The sequence below is a fragment of the Boeremia exigua genome (genome assembly GCF_020726555.1).
Source record: "Boeremia exigua strain MPI-SDFR-AT-0100 chromosome Unknown C7974scaffold_16, whole genome shotgun sequence".
In the NCBI taxonomy this organism is placed as follows: domain Eukaryota; kingdom Fungi; phylum Ascomycota; class Dothideomycetes; order Pleosporales; family Didymellaceae; genus Boeremia; species Boeremia exigua.
In genome coordinates this window covers 783,553-794,783 of record NW_025763533.1, presented here as the reverse complement: position 1 = coordinate 794,783, position 11,231 = coordinate 783,553, and the positions used below count along the sequence as shown (strand labels likewise).

Here is an 11,231-nt window from a genome sequence, read left to right as displayed (position 1 = left end):
GTGAGATGAAATTTCTAGCATAACTCTCGATCGACAGGATGTATTGCCACACCATGTTCTTCCGGATTAGATCTTCAGTATAACCTCTCCGAGTACCTCCGGCACTTGCTACAACGTCACAGCATGTACCGGTTCGGGGAAAGAACAGGACGCTTGACCAGCCGGCGAGGAATGCTGTGAAGAATTCGTGCACGTCCTTAAACAAGATCAGGACAGTTCTCATAGTGGCGAGCAGCGACGCCAATTCCAATCGTATCTGACCGTCGGCGCCACAAAACCGATAGATTTATCAAAGGTACCATTGACGCGATCAGACAATTTGAAGAGTCGTAGCCTTGGCCGTCTAGAATAGCCAGCGCGATTCTTCACAACATGGACGCAATCTTTTTGGCATGACGCTCAGAATTATTGATAAGCGTAAAGTTCCCAGGATCTTCTGCGCTGTCGATGCAGCAATCATTGCCAACGACCTGCCGAAGTATCGTGTTTCGGACTTCTGCCGGCACTTGGGTGTGAAAGCAGGTGGAAGAGATGTGCATATTTTGCTGGTACGGCATAAGGGCTCTCGTCAAAGGTTCAAGCGTGGTTGATATGATGGACTTGTTCGAGGTCAGATTTGGATTATGTCAACTGCGCAGCTGATGTTAAACGAATTTTACCCCTGTGTAATTCCACACGCGCTTATCTCGCGAGACCGACTGAAAGTGGAAGCAGGGAGAGGCCGATGCGGTCTGAAAACTCGATGTAGAGTTCTGAATTATGGTCTTCTCCATTGTGAGCTCCATGGAGAGTATCTGAGACCTGGAAAAGATTAGTCCGAGTTCAAAACAAACGTCGCAACATGGTCTGAGAATAATAGTATAACTAAAAAAGACAGGCACGTATTTTAAGATAATGTAGATCTACGCACCAGGAAGCACACACATATTTGATGAGCTGGCACTGACTCTCTTTTATCCTCATGACCAGATAACCTCAATCTTCTCTCCTTCGACTTTGGAGTTGAACCACTCGTAGATCTTGACATCACCTTGGTCAACTGCCCGCCCGCCGTCGAGCACTCCGCTGATGGCTAGTTGCTCTGTTGCAAGGTGTAGCTCCAGTGTCGCCAAATTTCTAGCAATGCATTGGCGGGAGCCGGCACCAAAAGCGAACGACGACCTCGACATGGCTTCTGTGGCACTGAGCCAACGTTCAGGTATGAACTTGCGTGGCTCAGGGAAAACGTTTTCGTCGAAGTGGAGCTCGTAGGCTGAGCACCCAACTATGGACTTTGCAGGGAAGAATGTACCCTTGAACATCCAGCCATTTGCTGGAACCACGTGTGGAAGGCGTGTAGGGTTTGCCATGCTGACACGCAAGCCTTCCTTGACGACTGCAGTGAGGTATGGCAGAGCCTGAATATCCTCAGCTTCTGCACCTAGCGAAGCATTCCGATTGACTTCTTCCTTCAACTTTTCATACTTCTCGGGGTGCATCACTAGGCCTCTGATGATAGTTGCCAGGTTCATGCCTGTCGAATCTGTACCAGCGAACAGCAGATCTTTGCACTGCGCTTCGACTTCGGCATTGCTAATACCAGCGGCCATCAAACGACCTGGATATGTTTGCGACTTCGCAGAAGTGCCAGATACCAGATTGCTGACAAATTTATCAACGAGTGTCATGCTTTCTTCCGTCTCTTGATCGGCCATCCATTTCCCAATCGCCCATTCTAGCCAGATGAAGACAGGTGTTGGCAAATAGAAAAAGCGTCCAACAGCCACAAAAGCATCAACAAAAGCGCTCACACTCAGAGTTGGGCCTTTCTCGCTCACGCCATCATAGTTCTCACGAAACAAGTGTGTCGACACAGCATCAACAGCTAGTGCTCTTGTTAAATTCAACACATTCACTGGTTGTGCAGTGCGTGCCTCTTCTCCCAGCCTCTTTATCATGCTATTCACACATCCAGCAATCGCATCTTGATTTTCCCGTAAACTCTTCGTCGAGAACATAGGCACCACTGCTTTAGCTCTCGGCGCGCGATACTCAGGGCTCGTCGTTGAGAAGATCGACTTGTGGCCATCGATGTCAAAGTTCGCGTAACAGGGCGCCTTCATGAATCCACCCTTCGAGACATAGATGGGATGGATGGCATCAGCATCGCTAATGTCGACTTCATTCGGCGTTACACGCACGTACGGGCCATACTGTGCGTGAAGACGGTGGATAGTACTGGCTTCGTCGCCGATGTATGCATGATAGTGCAACCACAACGATGTACTTTTAGGCAAGATGGGTCCAGGTATGTGGGATAGTGGGTGGAGGTAGATTCGATAGATGGTACGGACCAGAAGGAGGATGCCGAGGAACGCTGCTGTCAGGGTGACGGGACGTTCTACAGACACGCCAGAAAGGGCTTCAAGAATCGCCATATCGTCGAGCAAACAGAGACGAAGGTGGTTTGCGACGTCGTATATGTTCTTATGTTCTTTGGATGATGGTTGAGTCACTGTGGAGGTACCCACAAAAGTGGGGCAGCGATAAGACTTGGGGATTTACATACCACTTTTGTTCCCGAGATCGTCTTCACCAATCGCGGATTTATCGAGAATCGTTCCTGTTGCTGTATCCACTCGACTGATCTTAGTTACCTCTATCACTGAACCCTTCTCGTCATCGCACGTGACGTCATGCTCGTGATCAACTTTGGAGCACGCCATACTTAAATCGCAGCCATCCCTCGATGCAAGCTTATTATACCGTACACCAGGTTTTACCAATGTTTTTTTTTATCAGAAGAGGCCTGCAAGTTGCAGTGATGCTTCACGTTGGCTGATGTCCTGTCGTGCGGCAGCCTGGAATTTCCAACGACACCCGAGTACTCCAAGGCAGTCTAGCTCTTACGCCTCGAGGCATTGCATTCATGCTGAGTGCTAACCAATTCTACACAATGCTTCGTCTTCAGCTAGGAGCACTATCAAGCTCGACCAAAGCCTCCTGAATGCTAACGTTAGCCCTATCGATACATCCGCTCTGCGTCCGGTCGACAAGCAGCGAACGGTGCACATATAGACGGTGCTGGTATCAACTCCATTTTGAGGGCAGTACCCGGAATATATCCCGTATCGCATTGATACCTACTGTGGACGATACATGTTGAGTCATGGCCAGCGGCTATCGGCAGATTGCCCGTGCTTGAAACACTTGTAGGTACACGAGACTCGCGGCAAATTGCTCAGGCTCACTTGGCAAGTGTGGCGCATGTGGTCACTCCACATCGGCAACTACGGCGAATATATGGCAAATACGCTTCCAGAATGGCGTTGTCGAGTTGGCCAGTAGATACCCTAGTGGAGGTCCGGCAGACGTATATTAGATCCTGGCCTTAGATCCTGGCATTGGACCTCTCAGGCATCTTTGGCATGGCATCGTGTGTGCTCGATCGGTTTCAAGATGATTGCTGTATTCCTTCTGCGCCTATCAGTCGTTTTGTCGCATCCATTCTTTTGACGTGGGTCGCAGTATAAACTTTGGTCGACAACGGCATCATACAGTACATTTAGAGCGAGCGCACTGGACTCTTGTAATTAGCACACAATCCGTCTGGCTCCAGCATCAGACGTGACTTTGAGACAGTGCTGAGCTGTATGTGTCTGGAACAGTCGACTTGAGATGTGGATATGATTGAGACTCGGCAACTGATCCCAGTGGTGTTTCATGTTTACCGCCCCACAACGACCCGTGGGCAGGCTTGACCACATCAGGCACAGTCCCGGATCGCACACCTTGGCCAAGATTACTAACATCCTCATCGGCGTATATACCGTCATGGGGCCGACATGGCTGGTCAGGTACGCGCTCCTTCGCCTGTTCGAATCCCTGTCAAATCTAAGGAGACCCCTGTAAACACTCTATTATGTTGGTCTAGCTCTCAGGCATGGTTTTGTCCGTAAATTCTCCGGGACGGCACTGGTAGAGCTTGCCTGGAATTGTATGTTTCCACCGGTCATCGTTGAAAGTAGAGGACGGGTTACTGAGCCCCTTCCTACAAGATGCCGAGATTATGGGGACTTCATCGGTTCTGGAAGACGCTATATACATGCAATGGCTCTTGACGTTGTATCAAGCATCACTTGCAGTCGTTGATCATCTTCTTGGCTATTCATTCGTTTATTAACCGCCAAGATGCGTTCGTCTCTGATTGCGTCTCTGCTGTCGGCAGTCAGTGTCGTCTATGGCTATGCCAGCCCCATGGCCTGCACCGGTGTTTGCAACAACGCCCATGACCCTGCCCTCATCCGCCACTCTGACGGCACCTACTACCGATTCTCAACTGGAGGCAAGATTGCTATTCACACTGCTCCTACTGTCACTGGCCCTTGGACTTACAAGGGTGCCGTCGTTCCTGCTGGATCTAAGATCAATTTGAAGGGCAAAGATGATCTCTGGGTAAGGAAGCCAAACACACGATCCTGATTCCACTGACTCTTGCTAGGCCCCTGATGTTACCCTGGTTGGGGATACATACTACCTCTACTATACCGTCTCTTCCTTCGGTGTCCAAGATTCTGCCATCGGCGTAGCCACATCAAAGACGCTAAAAGTGGGGTCGTGGACTGATCATGGAAGCACTGGCATCACTTCTAAGGCCGGCAAGAACTACAACGCCATCGACAGTGCTCTTTACTGGGACGGCTCTAAGTTCGTTACGTCATTCGGTTCCTTCTGGAATGACCTGTTCTCTGTGAACATGAACAATCCCCCCTTGAAGACCGCTGGTGGAGCGTCCGCCAACATCGCCTTCAAGCCTGAAGGTGAGCACGCTCAGGAAGCCCCTTTCATCACCAAGAACGGCAACTACCACTACCTCTTCTTCTCTGCGGGCAAGTGTTGTGGCTTCGACACGAACCGCCCGGCAAAGGGTGCTGAATACAAGATTCAGGTCTGCAGGTCGACCAGTGCTACTGGTGGTTTCGTGGACAAGTCTGGCAAAAAGTGCATTGAAGGAGGTGGTACCACCGTGCTTGAGTCCCATGGATGGGTTTATGGTCCGGGTGGGCAGGGAGTTTACTGGGACCCCAAAGAAGGCCCTCTCCTCTATTACCATTATGTCGATACGCGCATTGGCTACGGCGATGGCCAAAAGAAGTTTGGTATCAACAAGATCGACTGGTCGAGCGGCTGGCCTGTTGTCTAGATGATCTGTAAAAGGATTTGGCAGAATGAAAGTAGGAAGAGCTATAGGCAGACACACCAAGAAATTTGCTTGCATGTCTTTGCTGTTGGATCGCGTGACGATTTAGGCTTAGCGCGCATGCTTTCACCACACGCTACCGTTCGCTGTTTCCCTCTTCCGCAACCTGCTTACATGTCCAACTTCGAACCACATTCCACAGGCAACATCTTCTTGAAACCACCGTAACTTACCTATAAGATCTCTTTCCTATCATCTTGACAATACTCGCGCAACAATGGCAGAGACACAGCAAGATCCAGACGTGTACCGTCTACAGTACGAGGCATCGCGCGCTTTGTTTGATGTCGACCTGCAAGGCTGCATTTCAGCCGCAAAGCACAGCCTGGTGTAAGTCTATTGCGGCTGGCTCTCCACGTTTTCCATTGTGTTTTCTCTTGCTTACCATCTCTCGTTAGTGACCCTACGCTTCCGCCGTACTGGTTTATTAAGAATTGCATTCTGGTGGCATGCGCACTTGAGAATTGGCGTGACGCGGATATTTTTCGCACAACTGCCGAGGCCGTCTATCATGAGACCCTCGCAGAAGTAACAGGTGAAGACGACGATGGGTCACTAGAGCTCCTCAAAGATGTTGCAGAAGAGTTGGAGTCACTGGAGCAGTTCAGGGAGGAGGAAATGTTCGAGCTGACTGGCATCAGTATTGTCCACGCGTGGGACGACGAAGAGATAAATGACATAGGGGTGTATCAGGAGAGTTTTGGTGCAATGGATGGTGAAATGGACGCGTTCCCGTATGGCTACAGCGAGTTCAGCGAAGATTATGTTCAGCACAACTCCTTGGATGGTGCCACGGGTGATGGAGCCGCCGAGAATTTCGAACTCCCTGTCCACACCAAGGACCCAAGAGCCATAACTAAAGCGGCCGAAGCGCCGAGTCTTATCTGCGAACGCGAAGAGGCTGGCGCTGTCAATGACTGCGAACATACTCCCCCGCAAGAAGCGCTCTGCTAAGAGCGGTGCTTGACCCCAGCACGAGTTCGACAAGTCAATTGGTAAGGGTGGCGCTTCATCCAAGAACGCTCGCGACATGTTAGAGCAGGAATATCATGGCGAAGATGACAAGTGAGCGCAGGGCAATCCGACCTTCTATATGAGAGGACGAGCTTAAAGGGATATTAAGAGAAGCTTCGTACTAGCAACATTAGACAACATCTACCTCGATTGTAGAGTGCGAGCAAGACCCTTTTTCCTGTAAGTATTCTGATCAGCAATATTATCAGTAATTGTTGATACGCGCAACCCACTTTCTTGGTACTGCGCCAGACTAACAGTACCGAATCTAGGGCTTATGCAGGATACAGGGGAGTATCGTGTCCCTGTTCAAGCTGTCTGGGCAAAAAGTGAGGGGCAAGAGGGCAAGACTTTCATCTACCATGGTACTATTATTGATCTAGCCACTTGTGGAAGCTAGAGCTTGATGCCAACATCACGACTCCAGTACTACTGATTTACATCAGGGCCTTGTCCCTCTAATCAGTACCCTCCACTCAAAATTATTCTTTTTCGCAGAAAACTTGGGATGTTCCGCTCGACGGGACCTGCTGTGTGGTGTACCAAGCAGGTGATCTACACAATATCACAACGTACACTTGGGTTTACCCTCCACCCCTGGATTCAAGCTCCACAGTCAGATTTACCTGCGACTTGTACAGTGGCACTGGTCCATGAGTTCCGACTGACGACTTCGAGTTTAGCGCCAAGAGCACCCTTTCGGCGTCTTCCAGCTCCAAGGCTCCGTTTATATCGATGAACACAGACTCGGAACAACGGTTTTCGCCATTCAGGCTAGGTTGTATGGACGAATATGTGCAAAGCTCGAGTTGCAATGTGCTCCTCATGCGGATCGCAAGAAGACACTATCCCGAACAGATTGATTCTGCGAACCCGAGAGCTGATTTATGGCTCTTTGCAGTCTGCTCCTGATTCAGATTCATTTTGGCCACTCTAGCCAGCTCTACATCGTGGCACGACGTCTCTTTACATTTTGATCATGTCAAAGTATGACATGCGCAAGACCATGTATACATATGGCAGCAGCAGCAGCACAGTTCTGCCATAACGCATGTGTCATTCTTTTGTGCAGATCCTCCGCCGCATTCATCCTGCATGATAGGTCAGCTAGTGTCTCCTGCAGCATTTATTGCAGCGTTGTGTGGGCTCTACGCATCCTGCTCCTACGCTTACCCGTGTGAGGCGAACGGTAAACTAATCTAAGTTAAGCTTGTAAACCGGGGTCGGCTCAAAGAGTCGAATATTGCTTACCACATTCTCGTATACGTTCAGATCATGCACGTCAGAACAACCGCTGCAATGGCAAGACATCTCGGTACGGACCGGTTGTCTCCACTCTACCAAAGTACCCACCAAGCTGTTCTGCCTCTGGTCTCCGAATATATTGGGACAAATGCAGTCGGACTTGATTCTCGATTCGGCACTGGCATGCACCACTACGGCACAGAATTACTCCACCAGCAGCCTGTCACCAGATTTGTTCGTAGTTAGGTGGGTACCTACAGTCAAACCCATGGTACAGACGATTCCTACTCATTAGTTCTTCACAGTTTCACAGCGCAAATATGTATTGGCAGACATCTTCGTTCATTGCAATATAAATAGCGACTTATGCACTGCTTATTAGTAGAACACGTTTTCATCAACTTCATCCGACATCAGTCTCCCACTGGAGACGCTACCGCTCGACATGATTAGCGGTTTGATTCCTGAGTATCTGGTGGAAATGACTCCACCAGTATCTGTCACAGCTGCTCTTGGGCTGCTCATGTGTCTTGGCTTCTTTACCCTGACTTCTGCACTATCCGAGAGCCCGCTGCCTGGTATACTGAAGCTTAAAGGCTATCCTATCTTGGGTGCCATTCCGATCTACTTCAGAGACGGAATGGCGTTGATGTTGGAGAAACTGACCACTTTGGCAGACGATGGGATTTCCTATGCTCAAGTTGGCAACAAGATACTGGTGTCAGTGCATGACCCTACTATGGCCAAAGAGGTGCTGGCATTTACAGACAAAGTTGCATCGCGGTAAGTGAACTCAACAGTTCTCTCTGCTAATTAGTCTAATATTGTGTAGCTTGGGCGACCCTCGTGTCTTTAGCTGGTCTCCGTTCTGGACACTCATTCGTTTGCTCGACAACAACCTATTCGACGACGTGGGTCATGAAGCCATGCGCCAGCGTGGTATGTTCAATCGCGAATTCAGCAATCCCGCTTCAAATGTCGGCAAGTTCGATGGAATCATGGAAGTTGCCTCTGCACACGTCGAAAGCATCGCTGGGAGTCTTGACAGAGGTGAAGTTGTTGCCGACATCAGACGGGCAGCCGACACCTACGGGCTGGCAGTCCATGGCCTTCTGCACTGTACTCCGTTATGTTGTTCTTCAGGCTCGTAGAGCCTGGGAAGCCAGTAGCATCCGAGGCCAAGGTACGGGCAGAGATTGAGAGTATCTACGATAGGAACGTCGAACATCTAGAGGAGTATGAGAGCAACAATCCGGAAGCACCAATGAAGACCATCCGCAGTCTTTCTGTTGCCGACGGCGGTAAGCGATCCGGGCCTTTGACAAAGTTCGCTATTCAATTTGCGAGGCTCAACGTTTTCGGTAAGTAAACAAGTCGTTGCTAGATGCCATCATACTGACGATTCCAGGCGGCCATCACGGTATTGGCTCCAACATCACATGGATAATGATTGAGCTGCAAAGGCGCCCGGAAATACTTGCAAAGCTCTTGGCCGAGATTGATTCGTTTGATGCGATCGACTTCACAACAGTGACCACGAAGATGCCATACCTCGACGCAGTCGTCATGGAGATCAATCGGTTGTACCCAAGCGTACCTGCAACACTTCGAGTCATTGAGCGAGAAACTGGCATTAGATCATGCAAGAAGCCAGTAGCGCTAAAGCCAGGCATGCTGGTTTATCTCTCGTATCTCCACATGCATACATCACCCAAATACTGGGGATCAGACGCAGGTGAATTCGACCCCAACCGTTTTCTCAACGGTATCGACAAGAGTAGGCCATTCATGCCATTTGGATCAGGGACAAGAGATTGTGTGAGTACCTCTTTGGGCCTTTCCATACAACGCTAACCGTTATAGGTTGGGTACAAGTTTGCGTTGCTGTCGGTGAAAGTGTTCCTCGTCACGCTTTTGAAAACCTATGACTTCAAGGTCGAAGAAAACAACTGCACACCCAAGCTGAATACTTTGCTTGAGACATCTGGTCCAGTCAGGGTAGAGTTCTCCCGAAGAGCCTAAGGGCGGTCGTTGAGACACGAAGGTTGCGGTAGAGGCTGGGATATTTGAGGGCTAAGGCTTACCAGGGATACTGCGCTACATGAACTGCTGGTTCATCGACACTGTTCTCTAGATATGTCGTGATAGGCGGCGCTGAGGACTTTAGTTCGATTTCCCCAGGGTCTCTCACTTTCGAGTCTCCACCTAGGGAGCTAGATCGAGTTCAAAACAGAAAGTACAGAATTCATTCATAGAGCCTCTTTAACGTGAGAGGCTAAAAATTGAATACAGTAACTAACACAGAAACCACGTGCGCAGACGATCAAAAGAGCGACTCGTTCCTAGGTGCACAGATAACACGCGAGGCTACCCTTCACCCACACTGTCGGCTTACTTCTTGTTGCAGACACACTTGCACTTGCTCTTGAACACCCCGCACCCTGCGCCATCAATCGCACTCGTAATAGTGTCCCTGATGCACTTGCGTGACGCAGCCGTGCCCTCGGTGACACAGTGTTCATAGCAAACCCCGCTCCACTTAGCGGAGCACTCGCTGCCGCTTCTCTTCGCGTTCCAGCGAAGCTGAGTGACGCGTGCTTCGAGAATGGAAGCGTCCGCTTCAGTGACTGCGACGGCCTCTGGAAACGGGGCAGCAGCAGGGATGGCGGTTGCTGTGCCCAAAAGGGTAAGGGCGACGATGGTGACGATGGATTGAAGTTGCATGGTGGTGGTGGCGGCTGGTGGTACAGGTCTGGCAGGCGTAAGTATTGAAAAAGACGAGTGTGACAAGAGCGTACTGAAATTGATTGACTGAATCTTCTCTTGCTGATCTGAGTTTAATCGTTGTGATGGCTTGCATGAGTACAAAGCACTTGGGGTCCTATATATACGCGTGCTGAAGCCTGGCTTCTCATCTACTACGTGGTCAGATGTTCCTAGAGGACCGTCGCCTATGTCTCGTATTCCGCAATCGTAATGCAGCGGGAATGTAAATCATGAGTTTGTGTAAATGAACACCGTCCTCATCATGCAGTGTATCCAGAATGCGAGACCTATCACGGAGCCCAGAACTCACCAAGCACTTGAATTGTTCGCTTCGGAGTCTCAAAATGGGGCCAATTGATTATCACTAGTAGTGAGATTAATTAAACTTGAAGACGCTTTGCCATCGGTGCGTGTTAATGTAGCTTGAAAGTGGCGAGACTCTGCTACCCTTGGTGCTTGCAGGGCAAGATGCACAGATTCATGGAGGACGAACACGATCAAGAAAACCCCGGGCAATACTCTTGGAGCGGAAATGACTTTCCGCTGTTGTGAACAGAGACAAAGACGATGCTTGTGCGACTGAGGGTCACATCAAGCCGCGTCGGAGACATCAACCTGGTCGCCCTGGCATTCATTTCAGCTCAGGCGTTCTAGGTCATACCTTGTGCACTGCAACGAAACAAAAAATAGTTGTCGACCATTTCACTTGTCCGTACGCTAAGTGTTCGAATGCGAGATACGAAGGAAAGGTAAGGCGTCCCGCGTCCATTCTGGACCATGTCTGCGGGCATCCAATCCACGATGTACAATGTACAATTCCGAAGTTGCAGTGGAGATTATATTTCCTTGTAGACGTAGTAAATCAACGCTGTCAGTTGTGATTGGACATAGACTTCCCGCCGCTTCAGTCGCAGGGCAATCTTAACCACCTTCAGCGAGTAGCGACAGTATTGGTAAGACTAGCACA

At 49.8% G+C, this 11,231-nt stretch overlaps 5 protein-coding genes across 5 annotated transcripts; 3 read left to right on the top strand and 2 right to left on the bottom strand.

Moving 5' to 3' along the window:
- Positions 1-536: 536 nt before the first annotated feature.
- C7974DRAFT_90930 (cytochrome P450 4A10) lies at positions 537-2,500 on the bottom strand. Its single transcript, XM_046147491.1, has 2 exons — positions 911-2,500; positions 537-801 (listed from the first exon to the last, which is right to left on the bottom strand). The coding sequence occupies exon 1, from the start codon at positions 2,415-2,417 to the stop codon at positions 960-962; it is 1,458 nt and encodes a 485-aa protein (XP_045991113.1). The 5' UTR covers positions 2,418-2,500; the 3' UTR covers positions 537-801; positions 911-959.
- Positions 2,501-4,170: 1,670 nt separating this feature from the next.
- On the top strand, positions 4,171-5,182 carry C7974DRAFT_467244 (glycosyl hydrolase; the record flags this gene model as incomplete). The annotated part of the gene is made up of 2 exons (XM_046146355.1): positions 4,171-4,434; positions 4,481-5,182. 2 exons carry the CDS (start codon positions 4,171-4,173, stop codon positions 5,180-5,182), a joined length of 966 nt encoding a protein of 321 aa, XP_045991112.1.
- A 173-nt stretch (positions 5,183-5,355) lies between these two features.
- C7974DRAFT_445962 (uncharacterized protein) lies at positions 5,356-6,193 on the top strand (the record flags this gene model as incomplete). Its single annotated transcript, XM_046145573.1, has 2 exons — positions 5,356-5,569; positions 5,638-6,193. The coding sequence occupies exons 1-2, from the start codon at positions 5,457-5,459 to the stop codon at positions 6,191-6,193; spliced, it is 669 nt and encodes a 222-aa protein (XP_045991111.1). The 5' UTR covers positions 5,356-5,456.
- A 1,750-nt stretch (positions 6,194-7,943) lies between these two features.
- On the top strand, positions 7,944-9,520 carry C7974DRAFT_445960 (putative cytochrome P450; the record flags this gene model as incomplete). The annotated part of the gene is made up of 5 exons (XM_046145572.1): positions 7,944-8,281; positions 8,331-8,598; positions 8,652-8,859; positions 8,907-9,316; positions 9,362-9,520. The coding sequence occupies 5 exons, from the start codon at positions 7,944-7,946 to the stop codon at positions 9,518-9,520; spliced, it is 1,383 nt and encodes a 460-aa protein (XP_045991110.1).
- Positions 9,521-9,811: 291 nt separating this feature from the next.
- C7974DRAFT_406974 (uncharacterized protein) lies at positions 9,812-10,345 on the bottom strand. Its single transcript, XM_046143193.1, has 2 exons — positions 10,297-10,345; positions 9,812-10,250 (listed from the first exon to the last, which is right to left on the bottom strand). Exon 2 carries the CDS (start codon positions 10,220-10,222, stop codon positions 9,890-9,892), a length of 333 nt encoding a protein of 110 aa, XP_045991109.1. The 5' UTR covers positions 10,223-10,250; positions 10,297-10,345; the 3' UTR covers positions 9,812-9,889.
- Positions 10,346-11,231: the final 886 nt, after the last annotated feature.